Raw genomic sequence first — 21,054 nt, 5'->3', positions numbered from 1 at the left:
TTGCAGAATTTTTCATTTTTTTTTGGTGCAGAATTCCCCCCAGGAGTAACATTAGTGTGAAGAGTCGAGAAGATAATTGTGTGAACTTTAGTATCCTTGCCTGATGGAAGGTTGTGTGCCACCTGACCACAGCTCACAGCTGATGCATATGTGCATGCGCCACGTAGTGATCTCTGCAAAGATGGACTCTGCTTTTCTTTAAATAGACTCTGTTCTTTCTGCAGCTCTTTTGGGTGCAAGGAAAACCATCTCCTTTGAATATGCCTCTTCCTTTAAAAGTTTTGGGTTGAATCTGTTCCACTGGGGGCGCGGGGGGGGGGAGGGGGGAATCTAATATTAGAAGTTTATCACTCAGTCAAACCACCCCGTGTTTCACAGGACTAAAACAAGGAGCTGGAATCTGTGTTATAAGACTTCCAAAATCAATGCATTTAAATAGCATGCTTAACAACAGGATACCAGCTCCGAGCCAGTTATCATGAGAACTCCTTCCTCGGGGTGTTATAAGACTTGAGGCCCTGTGACATGCTTTAACACCTTCAGGAGCAGGATTATTTCATGATACCTTACACACCAGAGCTGCATTATTATTTTTGTTAAATTAGCATGCGCTTTCCTAAGGGATCCAAGAAAAATCAGCTGTTGGATCAAAATTTCCAGTTTGAGCGATTGCATAGCTGTGTGTAACCAGGGCGAAAGTATAACACAGGACTTACCGGTACAGAGGCCGGCACCTTGGGCGGAAGGGGCGGGGCCTCAGGCGGAAGGGGTGAGGCTGGGGGTCAACATCCCCCAGCCAGCCCATCCGCTCTGCCTGGCCTGCACCGCCCGGGGCTCCAACAGGGGTTTAAAGGGCCCAGGGCTCCAGCCGCCGCTGCCAGAGCCCCAGGCCCTTTTAAATCACTGGCCCCGGGGCAGCTGCTCCTTTTGCTCCTCCTGTCGGTGGCCAGGGAGGAGTGAGGGGGGAAACGACGTTAAAGCGCTGCTGTACCTGCACTTTAAGCAGGATCCTTAAAGCGGTGACGTGGCAGCACTTTAAAGTCAGCTGGGTACTGGCCACTGTACCAGCCCGTACCGCCTTACTTTCACCCCTGTGTGTAACCCTCGTGCCATGGGTCTGTGAAACATTTAATATTTGTTAAAGGGCTTCTCTACACAGCGTGGCAACGTGCACTACAACAATGTGATTTCTAAGTGCACTAACTTGTTGCGCACTAACTGGTCTGTGTAGACTCTGCTGGTTTTCACTAAAATTTCCCTAGCATGCTTTAACATCATGCTGTTTGAAACAGCACTGCAATACAGTGCACTGGGGAACTTCTAGTGTGAATGCAGCGTCCCGGTGCGGACCAGGTAGTGCACAACGTGTTAGCGTGCTGTGGCTGATGAGAAACAGTTTAACAACAGAATATCTGGGAGGTTATGCAGCTGTAAGAGAAGGGAAGGATGTTTTCAGTATACAAAAGAACTGCTGGATTTGGGGAGATGCTCTTAAGTGAGAACTTGGAAAGATACATTGGACACATTTTGCTAATAATAATAATAATAATTAATAATACCTAGCTCTTTTCATCAGTAGGTGAACAGAGTTGAGATTTCAAAGCTCTGTGCAAAGGAGGTCAGTGTCATTATCCCCAGGCTACAGATGGGGAAACTGAGGCAGAGGGCGGGAATTGGCTTCCCCAAGGTCTCTCCACAGGCCAGTGGCAGAGCTGGGACTAGAACCCAAGCATCCTGAATCCCAGACTAGTGCTCTGTTAGGCCACACTGCCTAAATACTTCTCAGGAAATCATTCATTTAGTATCGTCTGTGACATGCTTTGAGGGTCATTTAAGAGTCTCATGCTCCTCTGTCGGTTATTCCTGTGCACGTGAGTGGACGGGACCATTGTGATCATCTAATCTGACCTCCTGTATAACACAGGCCATACAACTTCCCCAAAATAAATGACCTATATTTTAGAAAAACATTCAATCTTGATTTAAAAATGGTCAGTGATGGAGAATCTGTCACAACCCTTGATAAATTGTTCCAGTGGTTAATTACCATGTCAAAAAGTTGTGCTTCATTTCCAGTCTGAATTTGTCTAGCTTCAGCTTCCAGCCACTGGATCACACTATATCTTTCTCTATTTATTATATTTATGATTGTACTATATTGAATGTATTCATTAGACATGGGTGGAAATGTGAATGCATTAAGTCAAGGTTATAAAGCATAAACACCTGCATAACACAAATGATTGTTTCCTTTTTTCTGTAATCTGAATCTTTCTTTTAGCTCTTCACACATCATGAAGGTGTCGTGGGGATGCCTAGGCCCTTTGCCTCCGATAGCCATCTGGCCATCCCCTTGCCCCCTTTAACAATTGGCAGCAAGAACTATCATGTCAGGACCCACCTGCCTCTGCCCCAGAATCCTCTTTGCTTGGAAAGATTCTACATCATGGCTTGGGTGTGGGGGCATGGGGAATTTCCACACGGACCACAGGTTCAGGCCACAGGCCCTTGCACTGATTTCGCTGCAAATTTTGTGTGTGTGGAGAACACCTAGCAGAATGCAGCTACCCTTTTCCCTGCTCTTCTGAGCTCAGGTCTGCAGATTCCATCTCATCCCCACTCCCAGAAGCAAACAGGAGTGTAGCAGCATAGGCCTTGGGCCAGCTGAAGATTTTGAATCAAGCCCCTAGTCGTTCAGGTTTCTTTGTACATCTCCATTAAAGGCTTTGGAAAGTTTGGCTACAAATTGGCTCTGAGTTTTGTTACAAAGTTCATGACAAGACAGGCAAAGGGAGGTTATTGTCCTGATGTGTTTGCCAGTGCTGAGGCCTCAGCAGAAGTATCATGTCCAGTTTTGGGTGCCACACTTTCAGAAAGATGTGGACAAATTGGAGAGAATCCAGAGGAGAAATAAGGTTTAGAAAACCAGACCTATGAGGAAATGTTACAGCAAAAACCCTGGATATATTTTGTCTTGAGAAAAGAGTGAGGGGGACCGGATAACACTCTTCAGATATGTTAAGGGCTGTTATAAAGAGGATGGGGATCAATTGTTCATGTCCACTGATGGTAGGACAAGAAGTAATCGGCTTACTCTGCAGCAAGGGAGATTGAGGTTAAAGATTAAGAAAATCTTTCTGACTGTAAGGATAGTGAAGCACTGGAATAGCCTTCCAAGAGAGGTTGTGGAATCCCCATCATTAGACATTTTTAAGAACAGGTTGAACAAACCCCTGTCAGGGATGGCTTAGGTTTAGTTGGCCCTGCCTTAGTGCCAGGGCCTGGACTAGATGACCTTTAGGGGTCCAGTCCAGCCCTACATTTCTGTGAAACAAGAGGCACCATTTTAGCATTTCTTTTTGTTCTTTCGGTGGATCACGTGGACACTTTTCTTGGAAAGCCTTGCTGCCTGTATAAATGCATAACCATACATTTTAGCCGAAAGTATATGATTTTTCCCTCACTTTCTTCTCCCCCGCCCTTCCTTTTTTAAAAAGTTCTCCTGAATCTAACAACTTTTTTTTATTTCTTCTTTCTCATGCAGGAACTACCTCTTCAGACTTAGTCTACACAATGTTTCTCTTATCCAGGTATGTCTGTTCACTTTTTACCCAATCGTTTTGCTTGACTCATTCATGAACGTGCTACTGGAATCGCTTGGTGTAAGCTGTCAATATGCATTCAGAGTGGCAGAGGGAAGAATTGGACTATTTGTTCTCACTGAGAAGATAATGTTAAAAGGGAGGGCATTCCAGTGCTTGGCCATTTGGATAACACTTCCTTGCTCTCCATTCTTGAGTGTTTTTGGTGGTGATGGGATGGGTGGGTGCTGAAAATATGACCTCTTAAAGAAACAAAGCAGGTAGCATGACTGATAACTGGTGCCGCTTAAATAAAACCATACAAAGAAATCTTTGGCTTTCCTTAGTGCAGATGTCAGCAGCTTGCAGGGATGGCTTTAATAGTTCTCGTCCATCACCGCTCTCTGCTTTTGTTGTGCCCGTGGGAGCATGGAATGCTGAGGAGCTGAATGTGTTACTAAAAACAAGATAGGACGTGCAGGCGTTCAGAGGCACAGCTGGTTGTAAATGTGTCACCCACCACCCAATGGTAGAGGAGGAGGCTTGTCTGCACTGGACTGAAAAGGCTTACAAACAGCCAATGGGATGAGCAAGATTTTCCCCCCCTCCAGCTTGAATCTGGAACTGAAAGGTGCAGCAAAAATTAATAATTAATTAATTACTTTTAAATTAACAGAGTGTCAGTAACAAATATGTTGGGGTATAGATTGTTTGTTTGTTTTCTGTAAGCACCAAAAAATGTGCCTTGCTCTTGTTAGACAGATCAAAATGTGGGCACCTACCCCCAAAGACTTTAGAGTCCAAGGCCTCATTATGGCATGTCACTCAGTGCGCCTGTTGACTTCCAAGGCGCCCTTGCCCACGTAGAGTCTGGCTAAAATGCTCTGACCAATGGGCAGTATTCATCATGGCTGGGCAAAGCACCTGCCACACCCTGTTCCCTTGCATGCGAGTCTCTTGACATTAAGTGTGGATGGAGGGCAGCATAGCTATTTAGCAGTTACACACTTAATTCCCGTGCATCTTCCTTTTTTATTCTATGAAGTACAAGTGACAGTGGAACGAACTCCAAAAGTGGACCTCATCTAACAGAACTTTCCCTTTCAAGGATGGTAGGCTACGTGTGCCAGAATAATTCCAATGGGATATAGAAGAGATGGGAGCCTAGTGGTGGTGGTGAAATAGTGTTTCTCTGTAGAGGGTTGATTCCCAGAGGGGCTATCACAGCCTGTTGTTCTGGTTACCCGCTGGGATCCCCTACATCCCGACCTGGTTGAGAGTCTCCTGCGGGCAGTACTGCAGGGGGGCTTCAACAATAGCTAGAGCTTTGTGCAGGCTTCCTGCACTGGGGTAGATTTCTTCCACAATGGCCTGCACGCTACACTGCCTAAAATTGAAAGCCCTCCTGTATGCAAGTGGAGGATGTGGTGGGATCTCTGATTAACATAACGAGCTTAGTTTGTTCCTGCTTTCTGGGTGTATCCGGCCATTTCTACAAAACTCTTTGCATGACAATGAGAGCATGGAATTATGCGGACACACGTGTTGGGAATGATGGAAACGATTGTTTCCAGACCTAGTGGTTGCCTAAGTAGCTACTTGGCTTGCATCCGTGAAGCACATAATGCTGCTCAGAGAACACCCCACCCCTCCATATACATCATTTTGAAGAAAAGAATAGACAATCAAGTCGAGAAATTAAGGGGATTCTAAGTTCAGTTCAATAGAAGGGGGAGGAAGGCAGGCAAAGTTTAGAAAATAACAAAATGGAGACTGTTTTGTGTTGAAGTGTTAGCAGCTCTTTTAAAATATAATCCGGATCCTACAGTTCGACATGTATTGGGAGGGTCTTTTCTCCTACCAGTGGATCTGATTCACTTCTCACTGGAACCCATGTTGCAGGCTGCCAGTGGCACCAAATCTGCCAGAAAGTGGGGATCGCGTGGTGCAAATCCCCACCCCATCCCTGCTTTGCTGAGATTGAACTGGGCAGCACTGCCCACCGAGTAGGAACTGTGTGCTGAGTAGGGGGCAGAGCCAGGACGTGCAGAAGAGCTCCTGATTCAGCGCCTCTTCTAGGCTAGCCTTTAATGGAGGGGATCTGATTGAGTACTAGTCTGAGCTTAAAACTGCCTTCCCTGCCACCCCCCATGGCCACAGCTGACTGTGGGTAAAGGGTGAGTGTAAATTTCAGTCACTCTGCACCCACAGACAAGAGTCAAGCCCCTTCAGTGCTTTTGCCACAAAGGAGGCTGATCTTAGTACACCTCTACCCCGATATAACGCCACCCGATATAACACGAATTCGGATATAACGCGTTAAAGCAGTGCTCCGGGGGGCGGGGCTGCGCGCTCCGGCGGATCAAATCAAGTTTGATATAACGCGGTTTCACCTATAATGGTAAGACTTTTTGGCTCCTGAGGACCGCATTATATCGAAGTAGAAGTCTAGTTTTTTTTTTTTTTTTTTTTTTTCCCCAATGAGCCTGGCAACACTGGAGCAATATCCTAGTGACACTGTTACCTGGCCCACTGACTTGGGTGCTTGAAAATCTCTCTCCTTCTGTAATGTTGTAGATTTAGTGGCCAGCTCTGATTAATGCAGCCTCCCTGCACCGTCTTTTCTCGACTCAGAAAATGAACATTTCCTACTGTTGAACAGGTGACAAAGTCACTCATCATATACATTACATTATTCACTGTTTCCATTCAAAGGAAATTCTTATGCCCTTGAAAATTCTGTAGTTACCATTAGAGCCTTGCGCGGATACAAATTTATATCTGCGGATGTGGATATCCGTGAATATAAAATTGTATCCGTGCAGGGCTCTAGCTGCTATTTCACAAGGCTAGAGTAAACCTTCTTGGTGCTGTTTGGTTTGGAAACTTGAAGGCCTTCTGGGACTTTGGTTTCTCTCTTTCCACATAGCTGGATTTTCAGTTTGCTGGCAGCTCTGAAAAATAGAAAAAACAAAAATTAAAATTGTTTCAACCTGAACTGAACACACAAAATCTGAAGAATTTCAGTGAATAGAAAAAGTTGAATTTTTTGTTGTGTCAAAACAAACTGCTTGGTGTATTTTCTGGGCACGTTTTACTGTAAAAACAAAGGAAATGAAATAAAACAGCCAGAGGAGGCAATGGCATTGCTGCAACTGTCTTCTTTCTGACCTGTAGTCCAGTGGTTGGGGCACTCAGCTGAGATGTGAGAGATCTGGGTTCAATTCCCCACTCTGCTGCTTGTGGAACAGGGGTTTAAACTTGGGTTTTCCACATTGTGGGGGAAGCACCCTAGCTTAGTTTGCTGTGGGTCTCTCTGTCTCTCCTATTGAAGCTGTTCCATTCTGGATACATATCTACATAAATAGTGAAGCAGGGATTTGAACTTGGTTCTCCCATAAGGCATTTTTCAGTGAATAAACTATTTGCGGGAGGAAAAAATTGCCCAGCTCTATTCCATACAGCATTGCAATGAATGCTTGTAAGCTCACAGCACAACAACAAAAATGTGCTATACCGACATGAGATTCAACCCATTTTAAATTGGAATAGAACATTACCCCCCAATACATAAAATATGAAGCTAGGATCTTGAAATTACAATTACAAAGACAAACTATAACACGTCTTGCCCATATGATGAAAACTTGTTTCGCATCCTTGTTTTCTGGGAGCACATTACTGGTATTGTTTGTGCAATGAAAGATGTCTCAACAATGAATGTTTCCTGATAAATAGGATAGGATTTTGGTGGCGGGTCGGGCATGGGTATGGGAAGGTTTTTGTGGGGTGTGTTTCAAGGGGGTGAGTGCAGGAGGATGCTGGTGGGGACACTTTGGGGAGGTAAGGGTAAGATATGGCAGGCTTTGGTGGGGAGGAGGACATGTTAAGGAGACAGTAAAGACTGTCCTTTCCTTTCTCTTCCTCTGCGTTCACTCTCAGCTCTTTATCTTCTGTCCCTTCTCCAGAGTAGGTTGTTTTGGTCCCCTCTGTCCTGCCAGGATCCAAGGTTCACTTCTGGTTCGGGGTGGCTTTAGATTTTCATTGGAAGTTAAACATTCCCTTCCCCTGTTTGCCCCTCCAAGAGCTGCAGCACCGGGCCTGTGCTTGAGAACCAGGAAGCAAAATGGATTAGAAACAAAGGGGAAACTATTCTTGTCCTACCCAAGCTGAGAGAAATGAAAAATGTTAACAGTATGTGCTAATGGCCAACAGTGAGCTGGGGCCAAGATATTGCAGGAATCACTAATGATTTTGGGTGTCTCAATGTTTTGGTGCCTATCTTAATGAAAATGAACTTCCAGGAGACAAGTTCTCTCAACTTTCTGAAAATCAGTCCCTTTAAGGTACCTCAAGTTGGATACCTAAAAACATTAGTCACTATTGAAAATCTTGTAGATTTTTAAAATTCTGGCAAAACTCCGGAAATTCGCCTTTAAAACATACAGGTTTTTTTAAATCTGCTAATGTCCCTTTAACATGAAATCCATACATCTTCCTTTTCCACCCTGAAAGCAGCTCTCACGTAAGCATTATGTTTCATAAATATTGGGCATTTTTTAAACCTAGGCAATGATATGCATGTATAGCACACACTGTTCAATTATGCAAGAGCCAGGAACAGGGTTACCCTCTAATCCCCAGCTTTAACAGAGAGGCCAGTAAGGGGGCTATTTATACTAGACTTCACAATTAATAGATTAGGTGGAAAGTGTCAGTTTAAAAACAAAATCTTCATGGCACGTTTAAAAAAATACACTGGGCTAATTTGGGCCTCTTAAAAGGACTAAACAAGGACATTTGCCAGCATATATAAAATCACTCTGCCTGGCACACATTTCCCACTAGACCCTGAGTACTGAATACCCCCAGGTCCTACTGACTTCATTGAGAATACTCACAACTAGAGCTGGGGGAATAACTGATTTTTCGGTTCACTGGCAGTTCAGGGAGGTGGGGAGTGGGAATTGTTTTGACCTGAACTGAAATGGAAAACTTCTGAAATTTTCAGTGTATCTAGAAAGTCGATTGGTCATCGAATGAAACTTGGCTTGACCTGACACGTTTTGTTCCTTGGTATTTTTAAAGGGGCTAGATTAACAAAGTGGGAAGGGAGGTGAGGCTGTGACTGCTGCCACCTATAACTTTAGCCTGGTGGTTAGGCTACTCACCCATGATGTGGGAGACCCATTTTCAATCCCCCTCTCTGCCTGATGGGGAGCAGGGGTTTGAATTTGGGTGTCCTACCTCCCAAGAGAGCGCCCTAATCACAGGGTTTTGGGGGATTCTGGAGGCAGGGCTCTCTGTCTCTCCTGTTGATGCTATTCCACTGTGTATAAAATACTTGAATAGTCATTGGGGGCAGAGGGAGGGAGAGAAAGAAATATATGACTCTGTACCATGGTAGTTAGGACTCTCACGTGTTAGACCCAAGTTCAAGTCCTCCTCAGATGACTATTCAAGAATAACCTGTTCATCCAAACCATTTTGCCCAGCTCGGCTCACAGCACTGCAGGGTATGAGCGCATCATGTATATTGATGACATTATTTCATGAAGGCAACTTTAAAACTGTTTCAAGAATACTTGCTCCTTTTATAAAAGGGTGCCATTAAAAAAATAGGGAGTTGAGCCATAAAGTATTTACCTATTAAATGGCAAAATAAATACCTGGTCCAGACTTGCAGAATGGAGGCCCTTACTCATACCGAGAAAAAAAGCATCTTAGTAACAACATTGTCTTTAGTGGCTTATCTGTGGAGTAAGGTACTTTTCAGTGTGAGTAAGAGTATCAGAATCTAGGCCTTAATTCAGTCCATCCCTCAAGCAGGTAAATATGGTACCTGTTCAGCAAAGCAGTTAGGTGCTTTTGAAAATTTTACCCTAAGTGAAAGTCAATGGGATGTATGCTCCTAAATCACTTAGGGGCTTTTGGAAATTTTACTTGTAAGAAAGTACTTACTTTCATCACGTGAGTTTGTCCCATTGACTTCAGTGCCTAAATCCCATTGACCATGTGCTCAAGCCCTTTTCTGAATAAGGGCCCAAGCCCATACGGCCTGATCCAAGACACTGACTTCAGTGGCATTTGGACCAGGCTGTAAAGGAGCAGGTCTGTGCAAAGCTCAAGTACAGAGGAAAAGCTGATATACATTTCTTTACTAGTTAAACTGCCCTTCTTAGCGATCAGTATTTCCATTGAGAGAAGGTACTTTACCCTGCTTCACTTTTTCTCTCTTAATCTGACAATCAGAAACAGCTGCACTTCCCAGAGCCAGCTCTTCAACTGAACTGCTCTTGCTACAGACACTCTCCCTCTGACACTTCTCTGTGGAGGGATCACTAACTCTAGGGCAAAACCACTGGTAAATCAATAGTACCTATCAACGGGTTGCAGTTAATGGTAATAAAATGTCTCCATCGGTCCTGAACATCTCTCCCTGCAACAGAATGAACAAGATTTGTATTTCTAGTCTTGAATCAAAAACAAGAATTAAACATATCCTGTTTGCTTTATTTCCTACTATTCGAGGCCTGACACTGCCTCCCTTACATATGTTGATTGGTACCTTACTCTGCAAGCAGTCCACATATTAAGGCACTACTCCAGTGTAAGTAGAGATGGCAGAATCTGACTTCCAGTATTTCCCTGGACAGTTGTATAAAAATTTATAAGCCTAACAAATGATGAATAGTGAATAATGCAGTTTTCAGTAGAAATTTACATCCAAATTTTCATTCATGTTAAAATTCATGGAACTTTAAGGGTTCAGAAACATTTTCATGAAGGACCAGTACTCAGCAGGATACTTGCAAATGATTACTGTGAGTGGTGGAATGATATTATTAAATTCAACTTGGGAGGTAGTGTTGCCTACTGGACAAACTACTGCACTGGGACATGCAGTCTGTTCCCAGCTCTGTCACTGGCCTGCTGAGCGACCTTGGGCAAGTCATTTCAGCTCCTTGTCACAGTTTCCCCATCTGTACAATGGGGATAATGATCCTTTGTAAAATGGTTTTAGAGCTACAGAAGAAAGGCCTATATAAGAGTAGCATTATTATTTTAATTTGTATTTATTTGCAAAAATATTTCCAAATCAGGGTTCTCCTCAGTATTCAACCTGCTGTAACTGAAACAACAGGAACCACAATTTTATATGATCTTGATGTAAAACCAGATTTGCTCAAAAGCAGGTCCAAGTTTCCTCCAAAGTCCACAAATTTTAGCAAACCTTTAATAGAATCTGGTCTGAGTTCCAGGTTTGTCATTCAACACAAAACGCAGATGAGTTTTGGACCTTTTTCATAGCTTTATTTACTAGTGAGGCTGCATTAAAATCCGTTGCATTTTGAAATTTTCAAGAATGTAACTTTTACAGAAGAAAATAGTTTTTAAGTTGAAGTTAACTGCAAGTGTTTTGAATATGGCTTGTCTGTTTCAGCTATTCAGTTACCACTGTGAGTGATGTGGTATAAATACCTAGATAAAACATTCATTTCTTATTTTTCAGGCACATCTAGTTATTTTTTTAAACATAATCAACACCTTATATAGTACAGCAGAAGCAAACCTCAATATGTGGATTATAGTTTAGTTATGAATGTCACATATTTTATCAGAATGATACATTTTTTATTAGCAGATTAACATATAAATCTATTCCTAAATTACCTACCATAGCTATACCTAAAATCCCTTACTCTCAGCCCAGAGTTCTAATGCCATTCCATAATAAATGGCTTATGTGACGGATGTACTGTGTGCTGAAGATCTGACAAATCTTGTTAGTATCTTGGACCTGTTTTTGAGCAAATCTGGTTTTCATCAAGATCATACGGAATTGTGGTTCCTTGTGTTTCAGTTATAGAAGATTGAATACTGAGGGAACCCTGATTCTTGTTGTCATTGTGTGTTTTGTTTTTTTTTTAAATCTGACATCTGTGCCCAAATCAAACCCTCCATCTGAATACACTCACCTTTCAAAAAATTTAGATCTGGACCTGAAAATTGAATTTCAGGTTCTTCCCAGATTTTATCCAAGAGGTTGCCGGAGCTTGTGGATTCTTGAAATCTAGGATGTAGAGGAAAATATGAGAAGTGTCAAAGTGTGTTTCTGGAGTCCGCATTCCTTTCTAAGGACTCCTTCCTCCAAACACTCACTACAGAGGTAAGGTCTCTATTCAGGAGTCCATCTGCGTTCTATAAAGCACTTAAACATGTACTTAACTTTAAACAGGTGCTCAAGTTCCTCTTGGACTTGCTTAAAGTTAAGAATATGGTGACATGCTTTGCTGAATATGGATGGACTTCAGGATATGCTTTAATGTTTTGCTAAATTGGGGTCATATTGCTTACCGCTGTGTGAAGCCTCATTGAAGTCAGTGCTCTCTGCGGTGTACTATTAGGGTGCAGTAAGAAGAGTTTGGAGGTTCACTTGCTGACACTGTGTTTGGACCACAACCCCACCTGATGTAAATCAGTGACGCTCCACTGCAGTCAACAGAGCTGCATTGATTTACGTCAGCTGAGGACCTAGCACTTGACCTTCATGTGTGAAAAGTGCAGCTTCTGTGATGTTTGTCAGCGGCTGGTTGTCAGCCCTCTTCCCAAATAACTTTTCAGGCGGCCATTCCCCACCCCTCACCTTGGAATGTAAACGGTGAAACAATTGCCAGGGCTTTGGGCTTTGTCAGCAAACATTTAGAGTAGGAGTCAAAAACTGAGAATTTAAGTAGCTGCTGAAGTCACTTACTGATAACTGTGGCATATTGGCTTTTTATTTGATAAAACCCTGTCAGGCATTTTATGTGTGGGGAATGAAGACTAATGTTCTTATTACTTGCAAGTTACAGCCAGGGCCATTAAACATGCTTTACACAGACCAGAAAAAATGCACCTCGCATTTGTTACAATCAGCATTGCCTCTGATTCCTTGTGCTGCAAAAGGATGTGGAGCATATTTTGGCTTTAGTTAGCTTATTTTTCTCCCTTTTGCTTCCCACTACTCTGATTCCAGGGTGCCCAGAAGTGTCGGTGTACTTGTGCTATGATTCTCCTCTTGCTCTGCACCAACATCAGTTCATTGTCTTTAGGGACTTACTCCTTATTTATGTTGGTGTTACTGGGCGAAGAATCAACATTCCACCAAAATTAACCTACTGGCAGAAGTTTGTTTATGTTTGCTTAGGGCAATATTTTTTTTCTTGGACTCAGTAATGAGAAGTTCTGTGAAAGCAGATGAAATGTTTGTTCCTAAAACCTGGCCAGAAATGAGCTGAAAATCCCTTGACACTGCTGAAAAAGTATTTCATGTTTGCTCCCCTTCTGCTAGTACTCCTGTGTGTTCTTCCATGACCTTTAGTAAAGGAGACAACATTATGTTCTTCCATACCAAAGTATTGCATCTTTCAAGAGTGAAATTGCAGTATTTGGGCAAGTTACTGTAGAATAGTGTAGGTATAATATAGGTTAATATCTGCATTTTAAATTCAAAACTGGGATTGAATAAGACTTAAGTGGTTCCTATATCTTTTGCTGGCTGTCTGCACAGGAGCAAATTTGCCCCTGGTAGCATAGGGTAGTTTATAGTGGGAGTGTAAGAAGACTAGTTATTGATTTGTGCCTCTCTAAAACTGGCCTAAAAAACAACCTTGTGTGTTTCCTATAAAACAAACTATTGAGCTCTTGTGGAAAAAAAAACCCCAAAACATTTATTTTACAGTAAATACATTTCATAGTAGCACAAGCAGTTTCCCGGGATAAAATGATCCTGATTTGTTTTGGTTGGTAACAGTTTAGTTGATATGTAACAGTTTTGAATGAGTAATTCTCATGGGATTATCGCAGCCTGAAGCCATACAGCAGAGTCACTAACACAGGCTGCCTAGCTCTGCGGCTCTTAGGGCACGTCCAGAGTTTGAGGAGGGAGGGGAACAATTCATCACTTTTGTGGAACATTGATTTCACCGCAGCATGCCAGGGTGAAATCTTTGATAACATGACAAGGCTTTTGGTTGGAAGGGTTCCCCCGCTTAATCCTATAAGCCAGGTATCAAGAGGAGAAAAAGATGATCAAGCCCCAATTTGATTAGCTCTAAATACCTCTCGTTGCCTCGATTGGGAGAAGATGCTATCATTAGGGGACCAAGAGCGGGGGAGACGGTAGTTTCAGGGATTATTTCAAGCGTCGCTTCAGGAGTCTGAAGAAGGCTTAGGTTTGATTTCTCCACAACTTTAAGAGTTTGTGCCGCCAGCTGAACTCATGCAGGTTTTCCAGTCTAGCATTTCAAAAAGCCGTCTTAGAAGAACAGATCCGGCTCAAGGAAAAAGGCTTTCAATGCACACCGTTCTGTGTAGGGTATAGGTCTTCCTGTGGAATAACTTGTGATTGCCACTCCTGACTGGCTAAGAACGGTGCACATCCCATTACTGTGGCTATCTCTCACTCCCCTGCCCCCAGTTTCTCATCCTTGTGTATGTCTTATCTTTCAGACTGTCAGCTCTTCGTGGCAGGGATTGTTGTTTCTTAGGCCTTGGCTACACTTGCAAGTTACAGCGCTGTAAAGCCTCCCCCAGTGCTGTAACTCACTCCCTGTCCACACTGGCAGGGCACTTACAGCGCTGTATCTCCCTGGGTACACCGTTGCAGGTACTCCACATCTCCGAGAGGAATAACAGCTGCAGCGGAGTGGCTACGACTCACGGGTTTGAGTGTAAACGCTGTATTAATCACCTTGTCAAGTGGCCAATCCTCTCCATTGTTGTGACCGGTTGCAGGAATGCGGAAGTGCTGGTTTCAAACCTCCTACCACAGAGAAAAGCAAACAGTTTGCAGCTTGCTTTGAGTGAGTAAGTGAATGAGCAGGGGGCCGGGAGTTCGGAACTTGCAAAATAGAGAGCTGACATGTTCCAAAAAGCACTCTCTCTCTCTCCACACTCCCTGTCACAATCCACCCCACCCCCCCATTCTGAAAAGCACATTGCAGCCACATGAATGCTGGGATAGCTGTCCATAATGCACCGCTCCCAACACAGCTGCAAATGTTGCAAGTGTGGCCACACCACTGCGCTGGCAGCTGTCAGTGTGGACAGACTGCAGCACTTTTCCCTACTCAGCTGTACGAAGACAGGTTTACCTCATAGCGCTGTACAGCTGCAAGTGTAGCCAAGGCCTTAGATGCTTGTGCAGTGCCTAGCACAATGGGACCCTCATTTAGTTGCCCTCTAAATGCTACCGCAATATGAATGTTAAATAATAATTTTTAATGTACTTTGCTTGTAGCATCTATTGAAATTTTCATTCCATGTAAAGTTTGCACAGCCAGAAAAGGATCCAGAGAGAAATGGGACAGAGGAAAAATATCCTTTGTTAAGACCAATAGAGAATCAGACTGTGTTCCTACATCCTAAATAAGGGGCATACTCTTAATATGTGTTACTAGAGTCTTTGACCTTGGATAGAGGTTAAATTAATTGTTTTTGAGGAGTAGGTAGGGGAGAGGGACAGGTGCCAGAAAGAAACTAGGGGCTGAGCTCAGGGTGAAAAAAATTGGAAGATAAATAGTGGGATGGCAAGAGATAGGAAGGAATAAAAAATACAGATGAGAGTCGTTTTTACAGTAGAAAGAGCAAATAAATTCCTTGTTGGGATGGAGCTTGGCAGAGACGACTGGAGCATGAGGTGCTGACGTCTGGTGTTGGAGAGGAAGAGACAGAAGCAAGGCAAACTGTGACAGACCAAGCAGGGAGTCTGAAGGCGTCTGTTTCAACAGACTCTGAGGAGGAGATAGAGCAACTGCTAAGTGAAGCCTGGGGAGGAGGCTTACTTGTAGTGGAGAGGCAGATAAAATTTTATTGCTGCAAGAGTTGTGGAATGGGATTCTGATGGAGGCACTAGAATTTTTGGCAACATGGAGTAGGGGGGAGCCTTTTTCTTTAAGGTAATAATCTTGTTTTGATTAAACTCTTGTTTGTCTCTGTCTTGTAGTACTAAATGCTGGGCTTTATATAGCCTCCCTAAAGGTCTCTTTCTATAAACCCCATCACTTTCTCTCAGAGCTGGCACTCTGTGTTTCTCTTGGAGAAGTGTCAGATTCCCTCACTCCGATCCTGTGCTGTTTTTTTTGCAGGCTGAGCAAACTAGCAGCCAGCTGGTCGGTATGATGAAGCACCAAGCCCTAGTTTTATATCTACATCTGAGAAGTTCTGGCAAGGTCATCCTGACCTGGGCCTAATAATGTTTTAGTGGCCAGTGAGGAAGTAATTGCACACGGTGATGCATCTTACGGAGCTGGGCTCTAGGAGAAAATGGGTACATTGGTCTTTCTGGAAGGTGCATCTAGGACTGGATCAATTTTGGTTTGTTCAGAAGATTGATTTGAGGGCAGTGGGAGTTTAGAATAGGTCTTGGGAACATGGCCTGAGGAAGTCAGCACAGTTTGTTCTGCTATCTCCTTTAAGTAAAGTGCTCCATTGCTGATAGACCCTGGATGGCCAGGTGTTAATGAAAACACACCGGCACTGGAAGTTAGTTTCAGAGCGAGCTTGAGGTAAAGCAGGCAGGAAGCTGTAATTAGACGCTGGGTGCTCTGAGTAAGGTGCTGGAGAAGTGTAGATTTGTAACACAACTGCATCTACAGTGAAATTAAAAAGATACTGCAGGGGACTGGATTGCTCTGGGGGTTGGTAATGCATTATGAACCTTTCATCACTAGTTCAGCTGATTTTTAATCCATCTGTGGCGGGGTGTGATGACTCACTGGCGTGGCACCTCCTGCTGGTCGTCCTAGGAATTAGCTCTTCACCAGCTCTGAAGCACCACACTCTGGGTCTCCACACCCAGGGGAACCCCCAACCCTCTATCCCCACCTTGCCTCAGTGGCTACTTCCAGTCACCATCTAGCCCTGCTCACTGGGGCAGACTGCAGTCTGTAAACCACTCATCATTGGCAAGGGGGGTTGGACTAGCTGCTTCTGCCTATTCCCAGGCTACACTTCTGTAGCCCCAGAACCTTTCCTGGCCTTTAGCAAGGCCTTCAGCCTGTTTTTTTTCAGGCTGGAGCTCCCCAGCTCCTCTGGCCTTCTCCCAGCCCTGTTCCACTCTAGGTACCCTGCTCAGCTGCCAGGTCCTTCTCTCTCAGAAGCTAGAGAGAGAGTCTGCTAGCTTCTAGCCCACAGCCCTCTTATAAGGGCCAGATGGCCCTGAGTAAGCTGGCCACAGCTGTAGTCAGCTACCCAGTCAGCTTCCCCAGCTGTTCTTAATCCCTTTCCCTGCTGCAGCCCTCTCCAGGGCTGCTTTTGACCCCTTTTCTGCAGGAGTGGGGCAGCTGCCCCTCTACACCATCCCTTATTGGTAGCAACTGAAAGTCGCTACCCACTGATTGCTGTAGTGTTTGTTACTTAAGGGAAATGAGTGGTGATTTCAGTCTGCTTTCTGTTAGATGTGTGTTCAGCATCCCAAATTCCACCAACTCCGGTAGCATTTGGTAGGCCATGGATTGAATGGGCCCTGGAGTCTGAACTGTGCTTTCAGCTGTCAGGGGGGTCCTTCCATGTCAGGATTGAGGCATGTTGCCAGTGTCCCATTGGGGAAGCTTTCATCGCTTCTGCCTGGGCTCCATGTGTTCTGTGGCAAAACAGGGATTTAGTCTATGACCGCCATTTATTACACTGATCAGTGATCTCATTGTAACCTTGTGCTCTGCCATCTCTTTGCTGTGTCTACCTGTTGTCTCTCGCTTTATTCTTAGATTGTAAACTCTGTGGGGCGGGGGGCTTCCTTTTTGTTCTACATTTAAACAGCGCCTAGTGTGATGGAGCTCTTCGCTCCAGGCACTACCACAATTACATATAATAATAATGGTCATCTGTCTGGATTCTTTCCCCAGCACTAAATATATATTTTAAAAAGAGGGCGAAACTTTGATCTCAGCAAAGAGGATCAACTAGGGTAAAAGAGTGGGCTGACTTGTACCTGTGGGTGTTATGCCATTCTTGCCTTTCCTCCTGAAGTTATGTCTTCAGAAACATCATAAGATCGAGAAGTAGAATTAGACTCTGGTTTTGCCTTTTGTGCTGCAGACTCAGAGAGTTGCATAGTGCAGTCATGTTTATTCAGGATCCTGTTGATGTTTTCAGTCTGTCTCTCTGCAAAAGACTTTCCCAGTTTCTCTGGCTTGCACGAAATTCCCCTGAGCTAATTAAGGTAATTTCAAGCCTTTCATTTGGTCCCAGTAAGGCACTTTTTTTTTTGCTTCATTAAAGATTTCCACTTTTTTCCCCTTTGGTTGCACTACACCAAGCTTAAATGCACAACCAGAAAAGAATGTGGATAGGATAAGTCGAATCACATGAACATTTTATTTGTTTAATTGCCCCTTTTTTAGAGCCGAGACAGGACTATACGATTTTAATGAGAATATATTGCGGTGTTTGTCATCTGAAAGAGTATTAGGCCCCATTGATGCAATAGATGTGATTTCCCTGAAGAAAAACAAGGAACACAGAACAGTGAAAATGTCATCTTGAGTTCTTCATTAGTCTCTTTAAAATGGCAGGATGTGCTGATTTTGATTCATGAATCTCATCCTAATTGTTGAGAGAATTGTGTCCACGCTGGGCAGTTTCCTTGAGCTTAATTCAGTTATTTCTCTAAACAAACAAATAAAGGCTTAAAGGGACTACTTCTTGCAGTAACCTGAAGTGGAATAAGGAATGCATGGTTCCCCACTTTATTATCTAGGAAGCTGATAATGTGTGGAAGCTTCACATAGACTTTGTTGATTACATCTTTGATTGGAAGCGTTGACGAAGATCTGCTTTCATAGCTGGACGTTAAAGCCTTTTAATGCGGGTGCACAAAAATCTCTCAATTGACTGTGCTGTATCCATCCGGGCTATCTGTGTAGTGGAAAAAGAAAAGCATGTGTAGTGGAGAAGTCTTAACATCTCTACACAGCAGTAAGCTTCAAAGGCAAGCACAATGGAGAGGAAACCCAGAGCAGAAAAATGAAGGAGAATAAAATCTCCTTGCTTGATGCAGAAACACAAAGGGGACTGCAGCCATGGTAAATCGATTTTGTACTGAATATGGGCTGGTCCATTGGAAGGGCTTTTGAACCTTCTACTGCCGAGATCATTGTGCAGAACAGTAAAGGAAGGCTGTTTAGGAGTCCTGGCACATCCATCAGTGGACCCCATGAATGGGAGGGAGGCATTTATTTCTGAATGGTGACTCTACTGAAGAACAAAAAGGGGTGGAGATGGACATCTTTTGGTGATACATTAGCCTGGAAGGGAGAATTGAGCTATGCTGCTAAAATGGAGGCATTGCTGTGGTTGAGTCAGTCCTAAGGAATACTTTGTTATACCTATGAGAGAAGAAATGTAAAAATTGATCTTTGCAAAATAAACAGAGCTGGAGGTGCGAACAAAGTGTATTATGTACTACAAAAATGTCAGGTGTGTCTAAAGATTATGACCAACCTAAAATAAACTAGCGTTCAGCTATATTCATATCCTTGACTTGTGTCTGACATACTAAAGTGACATTTTTATTTTTTTGGCTGTGTACATTTTAACTTCCTTTATATAATTATTGTATTGATTTATCATATAATCTTCATAATCACCTGTCCCTTTTGCCAACGTTTGTTGACATAATTTACAAGATATATTTGATATGGCAGGAGACCAAATTCTACCATGGAGGTTAACTGCCTACTTTGCTAAATACCTTGTCATGGCTCCTGTATGCTTTTGGTTCTCAATCATAGGAAATACTGTACCTTGGCTTTACAGAATAGCTCAGTGGTTAGCATAACCACCAGGCTAATGGCTGTTCTGGGATAGGGCTTGTTCAGTCTCTCCTATTTGAGCTCTTCTGTTTTGTATAAATAACTATATATTCATTGGGTAAGAGAGACCAAGCAAGACTGACCTGCTAGTCCAGCAGTCAGAGCGTTGACTTGGGATGTATGAGACCCAAGTTTGAGTCCCCGTTACAAGGAATATTTAACCCACCCCAGGATAGCCAGTTTGCTGGTGGTTAAGGCACTCATCTGGGATATTTGGTTTTGTTCTGATACAGAACAGGAAAATTTTTGAAATCTTAAAATTTTTCACAGGCCGGAAAAATCGTTTCCCACCCAACTTTAATCTCAGTGAAGGAACACCATCAACTTGCATTTGGACCAAACTTTGACTTTGTAAACATGTGCTTTTACAAACTTACAACCAATAGAAATGTTTGTTTTTTTTCTAACTGCCAATAGATATAGTTGTTTTTAAACAAAAAATGTTCTTCTGCAGTATTTGCAACCAAATATTGCAGTTTTGAGCAATGATTTGTAAACAAAATGACATGAATGTCATTGACTGTACTTTGTGCAGGGCAAGAAATGCAAAAAGTAATTAGTGAAAAGTAAATTGGAAATTAAAAAATACTTCCTGTTTCAACTATCTAAGTTTACATTATTGTTAAGGGCTCAAGTTCTGTTCTCAATGGAAGTCAGTTTGGTTAGACTGGATATACACCAGAATGACTGAGGGTAAGATTAGACCAGTGATTCCCAAACTTTAACAATCTGTGAACCCCTTTCACTAAAATGTCAAGTTTCACAAACCCCCTTCTAAAAACGAATATTTCCAGGGATTTTCTCCATTACATGAGTATAATTCATAAAAGCAGTGATCTTGGACATATAAAATTTGTTTTTATGATATGCTTATTACACACTATTATTAATTATTATTTATCATTACAGTAATTTTATTACATTATGAAAACGGCAACACTCTTCCAAGATCTCATTTTCGTAGCATGTATCACTTTGAATAAGCCTGTTATGAGACAAGGCTCCTATATTTCATCAAGGAGTTTCAGATGTGAAACAGCATGAAGGTATTTAAGACGCCAACTCAAAGAGTTCTTCCTACACAAGCATTCAGGTCTTGAGCAGTCCAGGCAAACAACACACGTTACAACAAAGCTTAAACTTGTTCTTCATAATAATTTTTAAAACAATAGTAGCTGCCTAATTAATTTTAAAAACAGCAAAAAATATCCACCTCCCTTTTTATTTCTTATAAGGAGTCTTGAAGTTTAAATCTCCTCAGTGCGATAGATCAGCTTGCTTTGAAATGTGTAGCTCTCAGAAGTCCAGGGGCTCCGGGTTGCTGGCCCTGTGCTGCCTGGGGTCCCTAGGGACAGCTCTGGCCACCATTAGGGAATTTTTTCCCGAGAACCCCCTGTAACATTTTGTGAACCCCCAGGGGTTCACGAACCCCAGTTTGGGAACCACTGGATTAGACCAACTAGCAAGGAAATTTGCTTGTTTAAGTTACGAATTTGAAGTTGACAGTCTCTTTTTAAAGATGAATTGGCCATTCTATTATAAACTGATTTTTATTTCATTTTTTAAATTCCTTTGTATCTATGTCCTTAAAACAACAAAGAGCTGAAATGGGAATG

General features: G+C 42.9%; 1 protein-coding gene across 2 annotated transcripts in view; it reads left to right on the top strand.

Annotated features, from left to right (window-relative positions):
• Positions 1–21,054, top strand: part of SEMA5B (semaphorin 5B) — a 349,785-nt gene that overhangs the window by 215,338 nt on the left and 113,393 nt on the right. For both annotated transcript variants that reach the window (XM_034785184.1, XM_034785185.1), the window contains exon 5: positions 3,545–3,590. In XM_034785184.1, coding sequence (XP_034641075.1) covers positions 3,545–3,590 — 46 coding nt within the window. The remainder of the gene's footprint in view (positions 1–3,544; positions 3,591–21,054) is intronic.

The sequence above is a fragment of the Trachemys scripta genome, chromosome 11, assembly GCF_013100865.1.
Source record: "Trachemys scripta elegans isolate TJP31775 chromosome 11, CAS_Tse_1.0, whole genome shotgun sequence".
NCBI classification, from domain to species: Eukaryota; Metazoa; Chordata; order Testudines; family Emydidae; genus Trachemys; species Trachemys scripta.
The sequence above is the reverse complement of the archived record's forward strand: the minus strand, read 5'-3'. Positions and strand labels throughout refer to the sequence as shown.